The sequence below is a fragment of the Trichosurus vulpecula genome, chromosome 4, assembly GCF_011100635.1.
Source record: "Trichosurus vulpecula isolate mTriVul1 chromosome 4, mTriVul1.pri, whole genome shotgun sequence".
Lineage (NCBI taxonomy): Eukaryota > Metazoa > Chordata > Mammalia > Diprotodontia > Phalangeridae > Trichosurus > Trichosurus vulpecula.
Window position 1 is genome coordinate 98,684,454 of NC_050576.1, and position 19,002 is coordinate 98,703,455.

The 19,002-nt window shown below is 37.2% G+C and overlaps 1 protein-coding gene across 5 annotated transcripts in view; it reads left to right on the forward strand.

Moving 5' to 3' along the window:
* PTPRC (protein tyrosine phosphatase receptor type C) overlaps positions 1 to 18,457 on the forward strand; it is a 139,795-nt gene extending 121,338 nt beyond the window's left edge. For all 5 annotated transcript variants that reach the window (XM_036755274.1, XM_036755276.1, XM_036755275.1 and 2 more), the window contains 5 exons: positions 2,446 to 2,580; positions 3,703 to 3,825; positions 4,074 to 4,252; positions 14,086 to 14,221; positions 16,106 to 18,457. In XM_036755274.1, the coding sequence (XP_036611169.1) occupies positions 2,446 to 2,580; positions 3,703 to 3,825; positions 4,074 to 4,252; positions 14,086 to 14,221; positions 16,106 to 16,381 (849 nt within the window). In that variant the 3' untranslated portion in view covers positions 16,382 to 18,457. The remainder of the gene's footprint in view (positions 1 to 2,445; positions 2,581 to 3,702; positions 3,826 to 4,073; positions 4,253 to 14,085; positions 14,222 to 16,105) is intronic.
* The last annotated feature ends 545 nt before the right edge of the window (positions 18,458 to 19,002 follow it).

Consider the following 19,002-nt stretch of genomic DNA (forward strand, 5'->3'; position numbering starts at 1 on the left):
ATGAAGAGTCAGACATAGCTGAACAACAACAAGTTTGGTGTTTGGAAGACCTAGGTTCAAACCTTGCTTTAGACACATACTATCTGAGTAGTCGTGAGCAAGTCCTCTAGGTACTCCAGGCAACTTCCTCAGGTTCTTATTTGCAGAGGGGTTCCTGATCTTTCCTCCATGAAGTAATTATCCAAAACCAATGAAACCACAGGTCTTGAACAAAAACAGAACAAAGGCAAGAATCACCGGAAGAAACACTTGAATATATGTTCAATGATGAGAGAATTCATATCCGAATGCTTACCTAAGTTCTGCATTACATTCTGAATTTTTTTGAGCATGTGCAACAAGAGCTTAGCAAGCTTTCTTGGGGAGGCCATCAGCTTTGTGTCCTGCTCTACTGCTTTGCTCAGGCATACCTGTCAACTCCACCATTGTATCTACAGAAAAGAAAAAGGCTGTTTCTTCAATGTGACATATTTTGATTATAAGGTAGCTTTTCTGATATGCATGCCCTTGATAGCTTGGCCATGGCTATTCTTGAAGTGGACTCAACTTTGAACCCCTTCATTTACATAATTTTGTGGGGCTCTTGGGATCAAGGGAATATCTCACTATTTTAATGCATCACTTGAGGTACTTCACATGAAGAAACATCATTTGTTTTACATAGACTGAGATGGTTTCCCTTTAAGGAAGCAAGGAGGCTATACTGGAGATTTGGTTGGGCATGAACTACTGATTGGGATTTGAACTACTGATGTAGCAACCTTGTCACATGAGGGATAAAGAAGGCCATCCTATGAGGAATTAAGTCCCTGGAAGATTTAGCAGAATTCCCACTGCCCTGCTAAGTCTCTCTGACTTAAAATTGCTCCTCTGGTGAATGAGAAATCTGGAGAACATTGTTTATTTTTAGTGATTATATCCTTCTTAATCCGTTATTGTAAGTAAAATTATTTTTATTGCATTTTATGGTCCATCAGGGTTTCACTGAGTTCCAATCATGAACCTGAATCACTAGACTGGCCTGAGCTAGGCTTGGCTCAGAACACTGTTTAGTTGTCTTTCCTTTAAGTCAACGCTTGCAGATCACCCATGGTATATTAAATAGGTTCAACTGGTTTAAAGTCTTCATTGGTTTCTGTGGTTGAAAAATTTATCTTCAGCCATGTAAGCCAATATTTTAGAGAAGAAAGTGATTGTACTCATACAGGCTATTCTTCTGGTGATCGACAAACGGTCCATCAATGGGTCTGTTCTTGAAGCCTTTCCAACCTACTAGGACACTAGAGTTTCTATTCTCTTGGCAAAGTCATTAAGAACCCAAAGTTGCTTCTGTATATTTTGATCAAACTTCAGAGAAGGAATTCAATGGAGGTTTTGTTACTGTTTATTATTGTTAGAAGCTGAGAGTTCCATCAAGGAAAAATCAACACAAGCAACAAAAATAAAAAGCAGAGAAAGAATGTAATATACAATATTAGTCATATAAGGGAAAACGTGTGAGAAAGAATAGGCAAAAACAGTGGAGATTTGTTGGGAATGGGAAATTAGTTTTATGCTCTATGCTTTGAAAGGGATTAAATTAAATGTAGTTATTAATCATACTTGGTTTTTATATTGATTTTAAGTGTTGTTTCTAATAAGCCAATTTTAAAATGTGAGAGCTATTACTGAGTTCAATCAGTTTTTGAGCATTGAATTCTGTAGCTCCCCAGTGGAGAAAATGACTGAAATCATTCTGGGGAATCTTAGATCCAGCTACCTATGCTAAAAGCTTATCTGAAATATTTACTCAGTCTTTACCAGTCACCCTACTTGCTGTAAAGAAAATTACTGGGTTGGGCAGGATGGCATAAATCTATAAATCCAGCCACCAGGGATGCTGATATTTGGGGATCTCTTGAATTCAGGAATTTTGAGCTTCAGTGGGCTACAAGCTGTTCTAACTACATCTGGAATCAATAGGGTAAGTCACTCAGTGTGGACAGGAAGGTGATAGTGGGATTCCAGAATGCCTAAGGGGAGACAAGCCAGAATAGGCTAGAAACAGAGTAGGTCAAAGAACCCATGCTGACCAGAAGTGGGATCAGGCCTGTGAGTAGCTTCGGCCCATCCATCCTGGGTGAGATGAGGAGAGCCAGTGAAAGAAGGGAGGAAGGAGAGGAAAGAGGAAGGAAGGAAGGAATATAAGAAGGAAGAAAGGAATGGAACAATTCTATCCATATACCAGATATGAAAATAGACCCTTTAACTGTTGTAATCGATGTTATGGAGAATTTATTGCCCTCTAAATTAAAGCCAAATCAGTGTCTTTAAAATTTTCCTCATACCATCAAATCTTCATTCTCTTGACATCATATTGTTTGTATTGATTAATTGTATTACCAATTGCTTATTTTTTTAAAAAAGGCTTTATTTAGTACTTACCAAGGATACTGTTTTTTCTAGACTTACTGGAAACCTGAAGTGATGATTGCCACCCAAGGGCCACTAAAGGAAACAATTGCTGACTTCTGGCAAATGGTCTTTCAAAGAAAAGTCAAAGTTATTGTAATGCTGACAGATCTGAAAGATGGGGAGCAGGTTTGTCCTCTCCCTCTACTACACCCTTTCCTGATTGCCATCCACCCATCAAAATGGACTTTATAGGAGGTCTTAAGGGAGTCAATATAAATTTCTAGTCGTCTAATTTCAACTCTTATCACTTTGTGGATGACTCCTGTATCTCTCTAGTTCTGTATATTTGGGAAAAAAAGATATCTCTTTGTTTTAAGCTCAGCATGTCTCACAATGAACATCTCCCACAACATCTCCTCTTCTTAACTTCTCCATTACTGTCAACAGTATCACCATCTCCCCAGACTCACAACCTAGGTGTCATCCTGGACTCCTCTCTCTTTCTCACCCTCTACCCCATATCCAACATGTGACCAAGTCCCATTAATTTTACTGTTGCAATATATCTCATCTATGCTCATTCTTTCTTCATGAATGCCCTCATCACCTCATGCCTAGACTATAGCAATAACCTGTTGATTGGCCTCCTTGCCTCAAGTCTCTGCCCACTCTAGTCCATCCTCCTAATCAAAGTGATCTTCCTAAATTAAGTTCAGATTTTGTCATCCCCCTCATTCAGTTAATTTCAGTAGCTTTCTGTTATCCCCAGGATGAACTATAAACCCCTCTATTTGGCTTTTAAAATCCTTTATGATCTGTCCTTTCCTATCTTTCCAGCTTACTTATATCCTACTCCCTTCATATGTTGTATAACCCAGTGACACTGACTCCTTGTATTTGCTCTCAGAAGAGAATGAACCTCCCAACTTCCCGAATTTTTGGAGCTCTCTTCCATACCCAAATTCCCTCCCCCTTCATCTCTTTCTCTTTTTTTTTCTTGGACTTCTTTCAAGTTCCACCTAAAATCTCACTTTTTGTAGGAAGATTTCCTAATCTCCCATAATGCTAACGCCTTTCCTCTAAGATTTTCTCCATTTGTTCCTGAGTTTCTCTTGCTTGTACTTAAATGTTTTTATGTCGTTTCTCCCATTAGATTGTGAACTCCTTGTGGACAGAGGTTGTTTTTGCCTTTCTTTGTATTTTTAATTTTTAATCACTTTCTAATGTATATCTACTCTATGTGCTTTTGGTACCAATTAGAATATACATTAAAAATGTAAATACTAACTTATATTCTCCCAAACCTAGGAGGTCTGTGCTCAGTACTGGGGAGAAGGAAAGCAAAAATATGAAGATGTGGAAGTAGAAATGAAAGACATGAACAGTTCTACAGCTTATACTATTCGTGTATTTGAACTGAGACATGCAAAGGTATAACAATTAAGTGAAGTAGGGGAATTCTTTGGGTAGATTTAACTTACTGCTGTTGGTTTAACTGAAGCTAAAAAACTACATAGTAGCTACAGAGTTTTGTACTATTTGAAAACATAATTTATAAAATATTTAAGAGAAAGTGCTTCTGATTACAGAGGTAGATATGGAACAGATGATTATTGGAATGAAAGGTACACTGAGTTGTCACTTGAGTTAATAACATTCCTATGACATCTGGTTTTTAGAGGAAAGATGTCCGAACAGTCTATCAATATCAGTATAACAGCTGGAAAGGGGAAGACCTTCCCACCCAACCCAAAGAATTAATTTCTATGATTCAAAACTTCAAAGAGAAACTTCCAAAGAAACATGGCATTGAAGTGCAAAAACATCACAAGACTGCATCTCTTCTTGTTCACTGCCGGTAAGAATGAATGAACAATGATTCATATTCAAGCTTTGCCACATTGATCATCATTTTCATCAAATTCCATTCATCTTGATTTATGAAGAAAATAATATACATATAATGCAAATGTTACATAATATTCATGAATTCACTCAACAATTATTGAAGTGCATGCTATGTACATATTGGTACTCTGACAGATAGCAAGAGACAGGAAGATTAAAAAAAAAATTGGTGTCCAACTTCCAACCTTCAAGAGCTTAAAATCAATGGGGAAATATGCAACATGAAAGGTAGTTTGATAATCAGTCAACAAATATTTATTAAGCACCTACTATATGCCAAGCACTGTGCTAGGGGGTGGGGATACACGAAGAGGCAAAAGATAGTCCCTGCACTCAAGAAACTCAAAATCTGCAAAGTAGCACATGCTCTGGAGCTACTCTCCCAACACCCACTTGCACTGACAGATTAAGTCCTCAGAGGTTTTTTCTTATTCCCTTGAATTTCTAGGAGACCCTGAGCAGCATAGGGGTGTAGTGTTATGTAGTGCTATAGCTAAAAAGCCTCCACCAGTGTTCTCTCTCTCAACTGTCAGTTGATAACAATTTATCAGCCAGACCTAGTTACCTTTTGGAAAGGGGACTTACTAAGATGTTATAGTAAAATTGGTTGGTACAAAATATTGCACCCCCAAAGTCATGATATATTTTCTTATCAATACGTACAGAGTCCGGGGAGAATAGGGCTCACACTTATAAAACCTATGTGGTAAAAAGAGAATTCACAGTTCTCTCTTTAACCCATTTTTGACATCTTTTTACTTCTCTCTTTTACCTTTCTGAATTTAGACTCTGGGTCCTCTCTGTGAATTAATTTATTATGGTTAGTAACCAAATTCTCATCTTCTGTCCATGCACAAATTACATTTGTCCCATAATCATGGGAAAGTCATGTTATTCCTATTTCCCCAGTAATTAACCTAAAAAAATCTAATTCTCTAATTCTTCATATCCAGATCTTTAAAGCATACTATGTTCCACTTCATCCTCTGCTTTGCGACCCCAAATCCTTTCCTCCATCCTCGCTATCATTGCTAATCTCTCAATTCTTTCCCAGTCCATCACGACTTCACTGACTACCCACCTTCCCTTCTCTAGCTTTACTCCTAGGCTGCTAATCAGCTCAACTCTGCGCTGTCCTCTTCTCTTGAATCTCTTGTTTCCTTATCACATTGCTGATAGTCCTCTGCTAAGACTCAGTATTGTATTATTCCCATTAACTATTGCCTTCACCCCCCACCTCACTCACGTGAACCTGAAAGAAGCTGGTGAAAAATCACAAAACTGTGCTGAATCTACTCAAATTTATATTACAAAATTTCAACTGGACCCTCACTTGTTTTACATTTTGCACCTTTACATTAGTTAACTATTTTTATGCTGGCTAATCAGTTCACTATCCCGCTCACCACAGCAGATTTTCTTTCTTTTTCTTTTTTGAAAGGGCGAAGGTAATTTTATTTTATTTTGCATTATATTTTATTTTAAAATTTGTATTCATTTTTAATATTCCATTTTTATGTTTTGAGTTCCAAATTCTCTTCCTCCCTCCAGCCCTTCCCCTCTCCATTGAGACAACAAGCAATATGATATCAATTATTCATGTGAAATAATTGTGAAACATATTTGATACTAGTCATATTACAAAAAAAAAGCAAGAACAATTAAGAAAGTGAAGAAGTATGCTTCAAATTGTACTCAGAGTTCTTCAATTCTCTCTCTGGAGAGGGACAGCATTTTTCAATATTAGTCCTTCACACGTGTTTTGAATGATTGTATTGATAAGAGTAGCAAAGTCTTTCACAGTTGATCTTTACGATTTAGCTGTTACTGTGAACAGTAATCTTCTGGTGCTTCTCACTTTACATCAATTCGTGTAGATCTTCCTGCGTTTTTCTAAAATCGTACCCCTCATCGTTTTTTATAGCACAATAATATTCCATCAAAATTATATACCACAACATGTTTACTCATTCCCCAGTTGATGTGCATTCCCTCAATTTCCAATTCTTTGCTATCACAAAAAGAGTTGCTATAAATATTTTTGTACGAATCAGTCTTTTTCCTTTGTCTCTTTACTTCTGTTTCCTTTACTTCTTTGGGGTATGGACTTATCACTAGGTCAAAGGATAATGCATAATTTTATTGCCCTCTGGGCATAGTTTCACATTGTTCTTCAGAATGGTTGGAACAGTTCACAACTCTATCCATAGTGTATTAGTGTCCCTATTTTTCCACATCCCCTCCTGCATTTGTCATTTTCCTCTTCTGTCATGTTAGCCAATCTGATATGGGAGGTGTGAGTTATTTTAATTTGCATTTAACTAATCAAGAGTGATTTAGAGCATTTTTTCACTTTTCACTAGCTTTGATTTTTTTTCTTTAGAAAACTACCTGTTCATATCCTTTGATCATTTATCATTTGCAAAATGGCTCTTATTTTTATAAATTTGGCTCAGTTCCCTATATATTTGAGAAATAAGGCCTTTATCAGAGAAACTTGCTGGATAAATCCCCTCTAGTTTCCTGCTTTTCTGCTTTTTGACTGCATTCATTTCGTTTTGAATTTTTAAAAAAATTTCATGTAATCAAAATTAGTCATTGTACTTCCTGTGATTCTCCCTATCTCTTGTTTGATCATAAACATTCTTCTTATCCATAGACCTGAAAGATAAAATTTTCCATGTTCTCTTAATTTGTTTATGATATCATCCTTTATGTCTAACTCCTTTCTATTCCCATCCAGTTTTCTCCAGAGGCTATCATATCTAACTTTTCTATAATTCTATTCATCTCCTTAACTTCTTTCTTATTTATTTTGTGGTTAAATTTGTCTAGTTCTCAGAGGGAAAGTTAAGGTCACCTACTAGTATCATTTTACTATTTCCTTCTGTAACTCATTTGATTTTTTCCTTTAATAATTTGGATGCTATGCCATTTAGTACATATATGTTTAGTGCTAATATTACTTCATTAACTATGGTACCTTTTATCCATATGAAGTTTTCCTGCTATGCAAGATAATTTTCCCTATTTTTCCTCTCCTTCCCCTTTTCTCCCATTGCATTCTTTTTTCTTACTCTCATTTTTTTCAGATCATCCTAATACAATTGACTCATACCTATGCCCTCTGTCTATGAGTGCTACTTCTAACTGCCCTAATAATGAGAAAGTTCATAGGAGTTACAGGTATCATATTTCCATATAGGAATATAAGCAGTTTAACCTTCTTAATCCCCTTATAATTTCATTTTCATGTTTACTTTTTAATGGTCCTCTTGATTCTTATATTTGAATTTCAAATTTTCTATTCATCTCTACTTTTTTCATCAGGAACACTTGAAAGTCTTCTATTTTATTAAATATCCATTTTCCCCTTGAAGGATTATACTCAATTTTTCTTCGTAGGTAATTCTTGGTTTAATCTCAGCTCCTTTGCCTATCATATTCCAAGTCCCTCTACTCCTTTAACATGGGAACTGCTGCATCTTATGTGATTCTTACTGTGGCTCCACAATATTTAAATGGCACCTTTCTGGCTTCTTGCTCTGGGACATCTTTTGGCTATAATATTCCTGAGGGTTTGCATTTTGATATTTCTTTCAGAAGGTGATTGATGGATTCTTTCAATGTTTATTTTACCCTCTAATTCTAAGGTATTAGGGCAATTTTCTTTTATAATTTTTGAAATATAACCTATAGGTACTTTATTTTATCATAGATTTCTTATGTCTGATAATTATTTCTCCTTGATCTGTTTTCCAGGTTGCTTTTCTGGTGAGAAATTTCACATTTTTTCTTCCATTTTTTGACTTTGTTTTATTGTTTCTCAATGTCTTGTGGACTCATTAAATCCTACTTGCTCAAATTTAATTTTTAAGGAATTATTTTCTTTAATGAAATTTTATATCACTTTTTCCATTTGGCCAATTTTTTGAGATGTTATTTCTTCAGTTTTTTGTGCCTCTTTTATCAAGCTATTAATTCTCTTTTCATAATTTTCTTGCATTACTCTCATTTCTTTTCCAAGTTTTTCCTTTTTTGCTCATCTTTTTCTTTAGCTGTTCCAGGAATTTTTGTTGGACTCATATCCAATTTGCACTTTCCTTTGAGCTTTTGAGCTATTTTCACATTGTTGTCTTCTGAGTTTGTGTTTTGATTTTCCCTGTCAACATAGTAGTTTTTATGGTCAGGTTCTTTTTTGTTATTTTACCAATCCTTCAAGCCTATTTCTTAACCTTGAATTTCATGTTGAAGTTAGATTCTGATCACCTAGGGATAAGGCAAACTTTCCCAAGTTTTTGTACTGCTCTTTTCAGACCTCGTTCTGAGCATCTGTAAGTTTTTGCTTCCAAGTTGGTGTGACCTGGGGAGAGGTACAGTCACTTCTCTCCCAGCGTGTGCTATGATCTTTATTCAGGAAGGGTTCCTTCTCTCCTATAGCTGCAAATGCCATTCCCCTCTGCCCTAAAACTGAGATCAAGCCCTTCCTCCCTTGAAATCTCAAATACTCCTCTCTACCTTGAAAATGTGACCTGGAATTGCATATGAGTGTTAGAAGTTGCTAAATAGCAACAGATTCTATAACCGGTGCCAACACAAGAGTCTCCTGTAATCTCTTTTTGACCAGTTGCCCAATCGCTTTCCCATCTCTTAGATGAGATCTCCCAAAATTCCTCCTTCTGCTATTGTTGTTGCTTTTGTTGCAGCCTTCTCCAAGGTCCACTGCTGGTGATGCTGCTGCATATGCTCTGGGCTAGCACTCCCCCTGGTGTCACAGATCTCTCCTTTTAACATCCTCAGTTGTCTTGGTGTTGAGGGAGAAATGAACCCAGGGATGTAGGAATCCCAAACCAAAGTTCCCAAGGCAAGGCTGCCTGGAATGAATTCATGGACTCAAGCATTCTTTAAGTCAAGGAGGTGAAGATTTATTACACTTTTTCAGTGGGCAAGAGTTCTTAGGGAACCTGCAACCATACAGGGCTACAGGAAAAGTTTAAGTACAAGATTTAGGGATGAAATCTGTCAATTAGGTGTTTTGGGTGGGATTAGGGAGTGGTCAAGGCGTGATTAAAGGGTGGTCAGTTCTTAAAGGAACATGCACTTTTTGTATCTACTGCTCAGGTATCTTACCCAGAGTTCACTGGGAAATAGCCCAAGTTGGGGCTCCCTGTGGGTGTGATTTTGCCTGTGAAATGTCACTAAGTCACCAAAAGTTCACGGCTGACTAGGAATATCCAGGTGGATTCCATCACATGTCTTGTTAGACAAGATTAATGTAAGGGGGTATACATTTGACTATGTCTAGGACACATGTTACACTCAGTTTATCATCCAGAAACTAATCTATAATTGGGCATAGCTGCTTACTGAGGAAGAAGCAGAGATAATTTTGGGGCAATCTGCCCTTTAGGTAGAGAGAGACTGCCTGGGAAAGAATGTTTTGAGAACTAGTTCTTTTGATAAGGCATGCTGCCCTTGAACTAGAGAGAGGCTGCCTGGACCAATACTTTGAAGCTAGGGAGAGATGTGATTTTAGAACTGGAGTTCAGGCACAGGCACCCAAGCAGAGGCTAAGGAGAAATGTGATGTTAGAATTAGTGTCCAAGCACAAATACCCCATCATTGGGCTAGAAAAAGTTCTCACCCTGATTTTTTTGTTGGCTGTGGTGCTCCAGAATTTGATTTGATGCATTACTTTAAGGTTGTTTGAAAGGGAATGTTGGGAGAATTTGGCTGTACTACTTCATCTACTCCATCATATTGGCTTTGCCCCTGGCAGTTCTTCCAAAGAGTTTTTGACCTCATATCAAACTATATTTCACTAAACAAACATCTATGCCATTCTCTGAGATATTCCTGTTCTCATCTCCTCATCTCTTATTACTCAAATACCTCTCTCCACTAACTTTCTATCATGCCTGTCTCACCTGAAGAGGTGGACCTTCACCTTGCCAAGGCCAATCACACCACATACACAAGTGATCTTATTCCATCCTATCTTTTCCAAGAGATGTTCCTTTTATCATGTCTACTTTCTCACTAATCTTCAGTCCTTTTCTATCTTTTGGCTGTTTCCTTACTACCTACAAACAAGCCCATATATCTCATCTTCAAAATAACCCTCAAATCTCATTTATCCATCTCTTGCTAGCTATCGTCCCATATCTCTCTCCATTACTATATCTAAACTCCTCAAGAAGGCCATTAATGGCAAGTATTTCCGCTTCATTTCTTCTTAGCTCTCTAGTCTGGCTTCTAACCTCATCATTCATTAGGAGTTGCTCTCACTTAAGTTACCGGTTATCTCTTAATTGACAAATCTAATGGCCTTTTTTCAGCCCTCATTCTTCTTGACTTCTCTAGCCTTTGCCACTGTCAATGACCCTCTTCTCCTTGATACTCTCTTCCCTTTAGGTTTCTGTGACTACTCTCTTCTAGTTCTCCTCCTGCTTGTATGATTACTCCTCAATTTCCTTTCCTAGATCTTTATCTGGGTCATGCTAATTTACCATGGGTGCCCCTCAAGGTTCTGTCCTGCACCCTCTTCTTTTCTCCCTCTATGTTCTTTCACCTGGTATCCTCATTAGCTCCCATGGATCATCTCTATGCTGATAATCAAATCTATTTATGTAGTCTTAATCTCTCTCCTGACCTCCAGTCTTTTCTCTCCAACTGCCCATTAGACATCATAGACATCTTAATTTCAACATGTCCACAACTGAACTCATTATCTTTCTCATCATACCTTCCTCTTTTCCTACCAATCATGTTACCATTGAGGACTCTCAATCTGTGTCATCCTCATTGCTTTGCTCTGCCTCATTCCCTCATATCAAAAAAGCATTAAGTCCTGTTGATTCTACTTTCACAACATTTTTAGCATATAGCTTCTTCTCTCCTCTGACACTGCCACCACCTTGGTGCAGGCCCTCATCACCTCATGTGCAATTATATCAATAGTCTGATGGTCTTATTCATGCCTTAAGCTTCTCCCTACTTCAGTCCATGCTCTATTCTGCTGTCAAAATGATCTTCCTAAAGCACAGGTCTGACTATATCACACACCCCCTCTCTACCCCCTCCCAGTTCAGTAATCCAATCCAGTACTCCTTATTACTTCCTAGGATCAAATATAAAATGTGGTATTCAAAGCCTTTCAGAATCTGGCCTATTCCTACTTTCCAGGCTTCTAACCTTTACTGCTTCCTCTCTCCCCCATGGACTCTGAGATTCAATGACACTGGTCTCCTTATTTTTCTCTAAGAAGATATTCCATCTTTAGATTCCATACATTTTCACTGGCTTTGATATACGCCTTGAGTTCCCTCCCTCCCCATTCCTGCCTCCTGGTTTTCTTTAAGTCCCAGATAAAATGCCACCTTCTACAGGAAGCCTTTTCCAATCCCATTTAAGGAAAGTGATTTACTTCTGTTGGTTATCTCCAATTTATCCTGTAAATATATCTTGTTTATACCTTTTTTTCTTTCTCTAAATTACAGAATTTAGTGCAGTGCCAGGCACGTGGTAGGCACTTAATGAATACTTGCTGACTCACTGACTGAATAAAGACTATCTCTAATTCTTCATATCCAAATCAGTGCAACACACTGTGCCCTGCATTTATCCATTCACTCCGGTATTTGACAGCTTATCACATTCAAAAATGAATAGCTGCTATATCAGAATTCTGAGTCAGACTAACCACTTCAGTCATTGTTACAACTGTGAGCAGAAGAGTGCTTTAGACAACTCTTCCATTGAATAATATAATCTAAATCAGCTATTACATTTCTCAGAAGTAAGCTCATGCCCTTTATACAGGAAGCACAATTATTACAGAAGGTGGGGAGTAAAGAAAACTGATGGATGGTGTTGGGGAGGGAGCTGAAGGAGAATTTGAAGTTCCTATTTCCCCAAACCCTCAAAATGTCACAACATAAATGATTTTAGAGAACTAAAATTTTGTCCAAATCCCTTATTTTATAGGGGAGAAAATATGCTTGGCCTAAGAGTAGGGGCAATAATCCAGGACTCCTGGTCCAATTCTCTATTAGCCAGGTTGCTGAAATTTGGCTTTTGGGGGTCTGGCCAAAGCTTGCTCACTGGCCTTCCCCAAGCATTTTTTGCCCCCTATTCTCAGAATTCAGGATAAATATTGAAAAGGAAGGGAGGCCTTTCTATGTTTCCATGGTATCTTCTGATCCCAAATCACCCAACCTAGAGAGTCAGTCCAATACTTTCCTCCGTAAGAATGAGAGACCTGAGATTTCCCAGTCCCAGCCTTTCCCTCAACCCGCAGCCTGTAGTAGGTTGTTCTAAGTACCTACATCTGTGCTTTCTTCTTTCTCTGTCTTAGGAGTCAGCTTGAGGTCACTTTGGCACTAAGATGCCACCTCCCAGGGACCAGAACCAGGCCTCCTTCCCTACCCCTAGGAGCCCCTGGGTTGAGTTCCACCAGCCACTGATCATATCTGTTCTCTTCTTGGAGGTTGACCCACCTCAACAGAGCTCCACCATTATGGGGGAACTGTCACAGTCTTACTAGTCTCCAGCCTGACCCAGCCACCACCGGACTGTGTAGCAAGTTTTCTTTGTTAGAGGAGAACAATTGATGTCACTGCTGTCTAAATTTCCTCATCCTAGAACAAAGCTCCATTCATTCCAACATGGTCCTAACTTTACTCACAGTGGGAAAATATGAAGCAAGGTATTTTGCTGAAAGAGAAGAGGACAGCTTGGGGCTTGAGGAAAGAGGTTTGGAATAAGAGCTCTAGGAAATGTTTGACAGAGCCAGTTGGGGATGAACAAGAGGGATTACCTCTCCTTCATGAGGTCCTAGTTGAAATTACAGGACATGGGTTGTTGGTAGATACAGTCAACTGAAGTTTCATAACTTCCTACATGAATACTCTAGTGCTTTAGAGGAGGAACAGAGGAAGAGAATGATCAGGGTGACCCAGAGTTGGGGATTAGAAGTGGAGTAACAGAGGAAGAATACAGAGGAAGCCAAAGGATGAGGTTGGGTTCTACCTTTTTTGGGGGGGGGGCAGGCAATTGGGATTAAGTGACTTGCCCAGAGTCACATAGCTAGTAAGTGTCTGAGGTAGGATTTTAACTCAGATCTTCCTAACTTCAAGACCAGTGCACTATCCATTGTGCCATTTAGCTGCCCCTGAGTTCTAAAGATAAAAATACTATAAGAATAGTAAAGGAGAATTTTTATGAATGCGAAGGAATCATTTTGTAAAAAACATAATACATATTTATTTGCCACTAAACTTCCTGCATTACTAGTGGTTCTTACTTAGATTATGATAGGGTTTTTTCCTTTGGGGGGAAAAGTTTATTGTACTTTCTTTACTGCAGATTTTCAGACAGTCCATAAAGTTTGGCAAATACTTAAGGTGACCTGACCTACCTAATAATTTCTGCTGGTAGCTTTTTCCCCATTGAACTTATCAGTGAAAACACACATACACACACACACACACACAAGCACATGCACATACACACATGTACATGCACACACACATGCACACACATATTTGGCAGTCTAGAGAGTTATAAAAACAATTGCTTGTTTCTTTTAGCTGAGTAAAATACTTTGGTTGTTAATATGATCACAAATCATTCTTTTAAAATATAATTTATTTTAGAAAATATCTGTTAATCCTGACAGGGCTACATTGTCAAATGTGATCTAAATTATGGATTCTGGCAACCTCACTCCCATGACATTCTCTCTGTAAAACTGTAATATAAGTTCCTTTCTCTTTTCTGTAGGGATGGATCCCAAAAAACAGGAACATTTTGCGCTTTGTTAAATCTTTTGGACTCTGCAGAAACAGAAGATGTAATCGATGTTTTTCAAGTAGTGAAATCTCTGCGCAGAGCCAGGCCAGAAATGGTTTCATCCTTTGTAAGTAAATTCTATGAGTAATTTAAACATTTTTTTGTTCTGTTTCAACAGAGCTCTACTTCTCTCTTTCTTTCTCTTTCTCCATTTTTCTTTTTGCATGGTAGGGGTCTTTCACCTGGGGTACATGCACCCCTGAGGTAGATTCCAGTGGGTCTATGAAATTGGATGGGAAACATAAATTATCATTTTCATTAACCACAAACTGAAACTTAGGATTTCCTTTAATTATCAATGTAGACAAAAAAAAAACCTAATTCTGAGAAGGGATTCATAGGCTTAACCAAACTGCCAAAGGGGTCTACATCACAAAAAAAAGGTTAAGAATCCCTTCTGTGGACAAATTAGAGCAATACTTGTTCCTAGAGCAATGATTAGAAACCTATAGCATATGTATACATATAGTGTGGATATATTATATATATTTATCTACAAATAATATACATTTATAAATGTGTATGTATGTTACACACATATATTATACATGCACATATTTTTATATATAAAACTTAACAAATTAAGTGCTAATAGCTTAAAACTTCTAAGAGTTTTGGGACACCTTGACATGTATGTATGTATGTATGCATGTATGTATTTGGATTGGAGGGAAAGAGATAGAAAGTCAGAGACATAGAGATAGAGAGAGTAGAAGTTAGGATTTGTAGAGGAAGAATACTTAAGTGGAAGTTCACACATCGTTAAGTAACTGATAAACTAATTTTAGGGCTTGCATAGTTTATTTTGGACCCTGAGAGAAAATGAGCTAGACTTAGAGTTTGATCCTTGGTGAATAATGAAGTGTCCCTATAATGTTACTCTAGAAGTCTGTGTTGAGACAAAGCTAATTACTCTGTAATAAAGCACTTTTAACATTTCAGGACATACCTGTACATTTCTTAATACTGTCCTATAACCAAGAATATTCTAGTAGGGCCATGCATGCCTACCCGCATAGGATCCCTATTTATGAAAGAGATTCATAAACATCCAAGTAATGCTGAACCTAAGTGCCTACTATGTGCCTATTCCAATGCTAGGCCCTGGGGATATGAAGAAAGGCAAAAGACATCCACTGATGTCAAAGAGTTTTTACACCCAATAGTTTCCCAGGAATTAGAGTCAGTTAAGTGATGCTGTAGCTAGAGAGCTGGGCCTGGAGTCAGAAATATCTGAGTTCAGATCTGGCCTCAGGCACTTAACTGTGACCTTTGAGAAAGTCACTTAAACTCTGCCTCAGTTTCCTCAATTGTAAAGTGGGGGCCATAATGTCACCTACCTCACGGGGTTGTTGTGGGGATTGAATGAGATATTTGTACAGGATCTAGCACAAAGTCTGGCTCCCTTCCCTTCCCCCAATAATTCCCTCATAGGTATACTCCTTTTTTAAAGAAGCAGTTAAATAAAACCTTTTCAAATAGCAAGTATAATATTCTGCACCTAGAGTACTCTCTCTACTAGAGAAAGTGTGTTCCAGCACCAGCCATCTGGAAACACTATTGATTATCACACTTGATTTGAGCTCTACGGTCCCCTCACATCATCACCAATTGTGTTATTATAGTTGTATATATCATTTTCCTAGATCTGCTTTCTTCATTTGGCACCAGTTCATATGACTTGTTCCATGTTTCTCTGATTTCCTTAGAGCTGTCATTCCATACAGCACAATAATATTCCACTGCATTCATGCTGTGACTCAGCTTTTAAAGTAGTTTTGAACCCAAGAAGTTCAGAAGGGTGTCCCTACTCCTCATGTAGCTTTCTGCTTCCATGACTTCTAACTGCTTATTGAGTTTATCTACTATCAATTTCTATGTTGCACCAAGATAATTGCATCATCTTACTTTTCTCCAATTTCTTCCTTCCTTTTTTGTTTCTTATTTAAAGGAACAATACCAGTTCCTGTATGATATCATTGCAAACACTTACCCTGCCCAGAATGGACAAGTAAAGAAAAGCAGCCATCAACAAGATAAAATACAATTTGACAATGAAGTGGACACACCAAATCAGGATGCTAACTGTGTTAGCTCATCTGGTAATCTGGATAAGACTCAAGAAAAAAGCAGAAAGGATGAAGAAACAAAGAATACAGGTGGTAGTAAAGAGACTGAAAGCTCTTCAAATGGTCCCACAAGTCCAACCTTAATGGAAAGTACCTAGGGAAGTATGTGGATCTAGGGCATTGTTAATGAAACCTTTGACATCCTTTCGTTTTTCTGTCTTCAAGGAGTAGGAAAGGAAAAAAAGGTCTGTTTGAAATCTGTGGATCCATGGAATTCATGTAACTAGTGACCACAATATTTTTTAATCCTAGGGAAATTTATTTTATATATTTTTTACAAAATTCTTTGTATAGTCAAATGCTTATTCAAAACATTTTTCTACTATTAACTAATGGGCTTTCTTCATCAGTTTTTTGTTTGGTTCTGTTTTGTTTTAAGAAGAAAGATTTCAAGTGAAAGTCATTTATCTTAGAGGAGGGTAACTTATGAACTATCTTTTATGACCTCAAAGGGAAAACCACTTTTAATCAGGTTTGTTATTTAGTTTGGGACACATTATTTTATCAGTTAAAACCTGTGTGTAGGGCATGTTTTGAAATGAAAACAAGTACATTTTCCAGAATGACCTCAAGATGTCCCCATTGTTCTATGTAAACTAATTTCGCAGTTCAATATTTGACTCTTAGGAGGGGGCATCAAAGAGCAGTAGTGTATGTTTGTGCAAAGTCTATTAAGGAAATTCTCTGTATTACGTCTTGGCATCCCTACACACCATGTGTTAGTATTTAGTCCCCTATTTTTCCATGCTTATTTAACCTAATTTAAACAGGGTTAACAAATGAACATATTTTGCTGTCTCTGTGTAATACATACAACTTGTTTGATATAAACTGCTCTCTGTACAGGATTTGGAATTAATTATTTAGTATATTTACATATCCTGTGCTACTCCCACCCCTGTCTTTTATTGTTTGTTGCAATTGAAGTGAAATAAACATCTTTTAAGAGAGACAAACTTGATAGATAGTTAACATACATAGAATGGAAAAACTGGAACTGAACAAATTCATTTGTATAAAATATTTATTCCTGAAAGGATTTTCCAAGAAATTCTGTATTTAGTTATCAGCGAAGCACAGCCCAGTCTGCTTGCTCATGTTTATCTTATTGGATACTGGTAGTTCAGTATCAAAGCATTTACTTCAAATCTTTCAAAAGCTTTTTTAAAAAATATTAAATGAGGTCATTGCAAAATTCAGTATGAAATAACCACTATTTATGTATATATGTCAGTTACAGATTTTGATAATTTGGAAAAAATAATATTAAACTACATGTGATATATCCTAAGTGGTACACATACTAAAACTTACCAATTGAAATGCAATTAAATACAGGCAAAGGATATTGCCTTAACCTCAAGAGCTACATAAATGTAATCAATTTTCAACATTATTATTTGTGTTGTTCATAAGAAATAGAAACCTCAATGTCCTTGATATTTCACTTTAGAACCATTGAAACTAGGGATAAAAAGCATCTGCTTACAAGGAGCTGTGTTGAGGTAAGGTCATTTCTATTGGTCATATACTGTCCTTAGGTTCGCAGTTGACTATGACTTACTGACTTAGCTTCCCAGATGATTCCATTGCTTTTTATTCTCTCCATATATTCAATGCTATTCCACAAACATTTATTAAGTGCCTACTGTGTGCCAGGCATTTGGCCATGTGTATCACCATATTCATCAACATAATGCTTTTTATTATTGTTGTTATTGTCTTTTTTTTGACAAAGGAAAATGCCTGAAAGCACCTTAAAAGAGTTTTTTTAAGTGAGTGATGATTTGGGAGAGCAAATTTGGGAAACCACGTCAGTACTATGTACCAGGCCTATCATTTATCACACCAGTTTAGAACTGCTGCAGTGATATATTACCACTTGATTCCTCAAGTCTCCATCTGTAGCTTGAGAAAATAGCTGCTGGACAATCTATGTAAAATACTGCCTAGTATTCAAGTATAGGAGATGTGTGGTTTTCAAACTATAAGTCTTTCTTCCATGGCTGACTATAAGTAGTAGTTTATTGCACTGGTTCAGAACAGAAGAATAACCAACAAAAACAACAACAAAAGAGCAAAACAGTTTTGATATAGGATTCAAAATGTGCATTTCCCATTGCTATTTAATTCTGTGCTAAGAAGCATAAAATAAAGATTATTTTTTAAAAATAGTCACAAGAATGGTTATTTATTTAGGTTATTTACTGATTTATATATATATATATATATATATATTTATTTATTATATATTCATTTATATAGGTTATTGACCTATTTGAAACTGCTATAAGACTGGGGAAAGACTAAGGTAAGTGGTCTGTGAAGTCTCTGGTCCTGGTGAAGTAGCCTATCAATCATTAGAGGATTTCTGTCACTGACGATGAAATTGTATGACAGGCATATGCTGATTTCCTCCCCAAACTACGAATGAATGGAGAGACCCTGAGAATAAGGATACATATACATGAGCCAAACTTCCAGGATCATAAATATGGAACTGGAAGGTATTCCAGAGGTTATCTAACTCCCTCATTTTACTGACGAGGACCCTGAGGTCCCAGAGAGCCTAAATGACTTGACAAATATCTCACAGGTAAAGGTGTGGTTTCAATCAAGATCCATGGAAAACAGTACTTTGTTCACTTTCAGGAAGCCAAGGATGCTTTGGATAGAGAGCTATCCTTAAATCCAGGAAGACCTGAATGGGTCGTGAGGA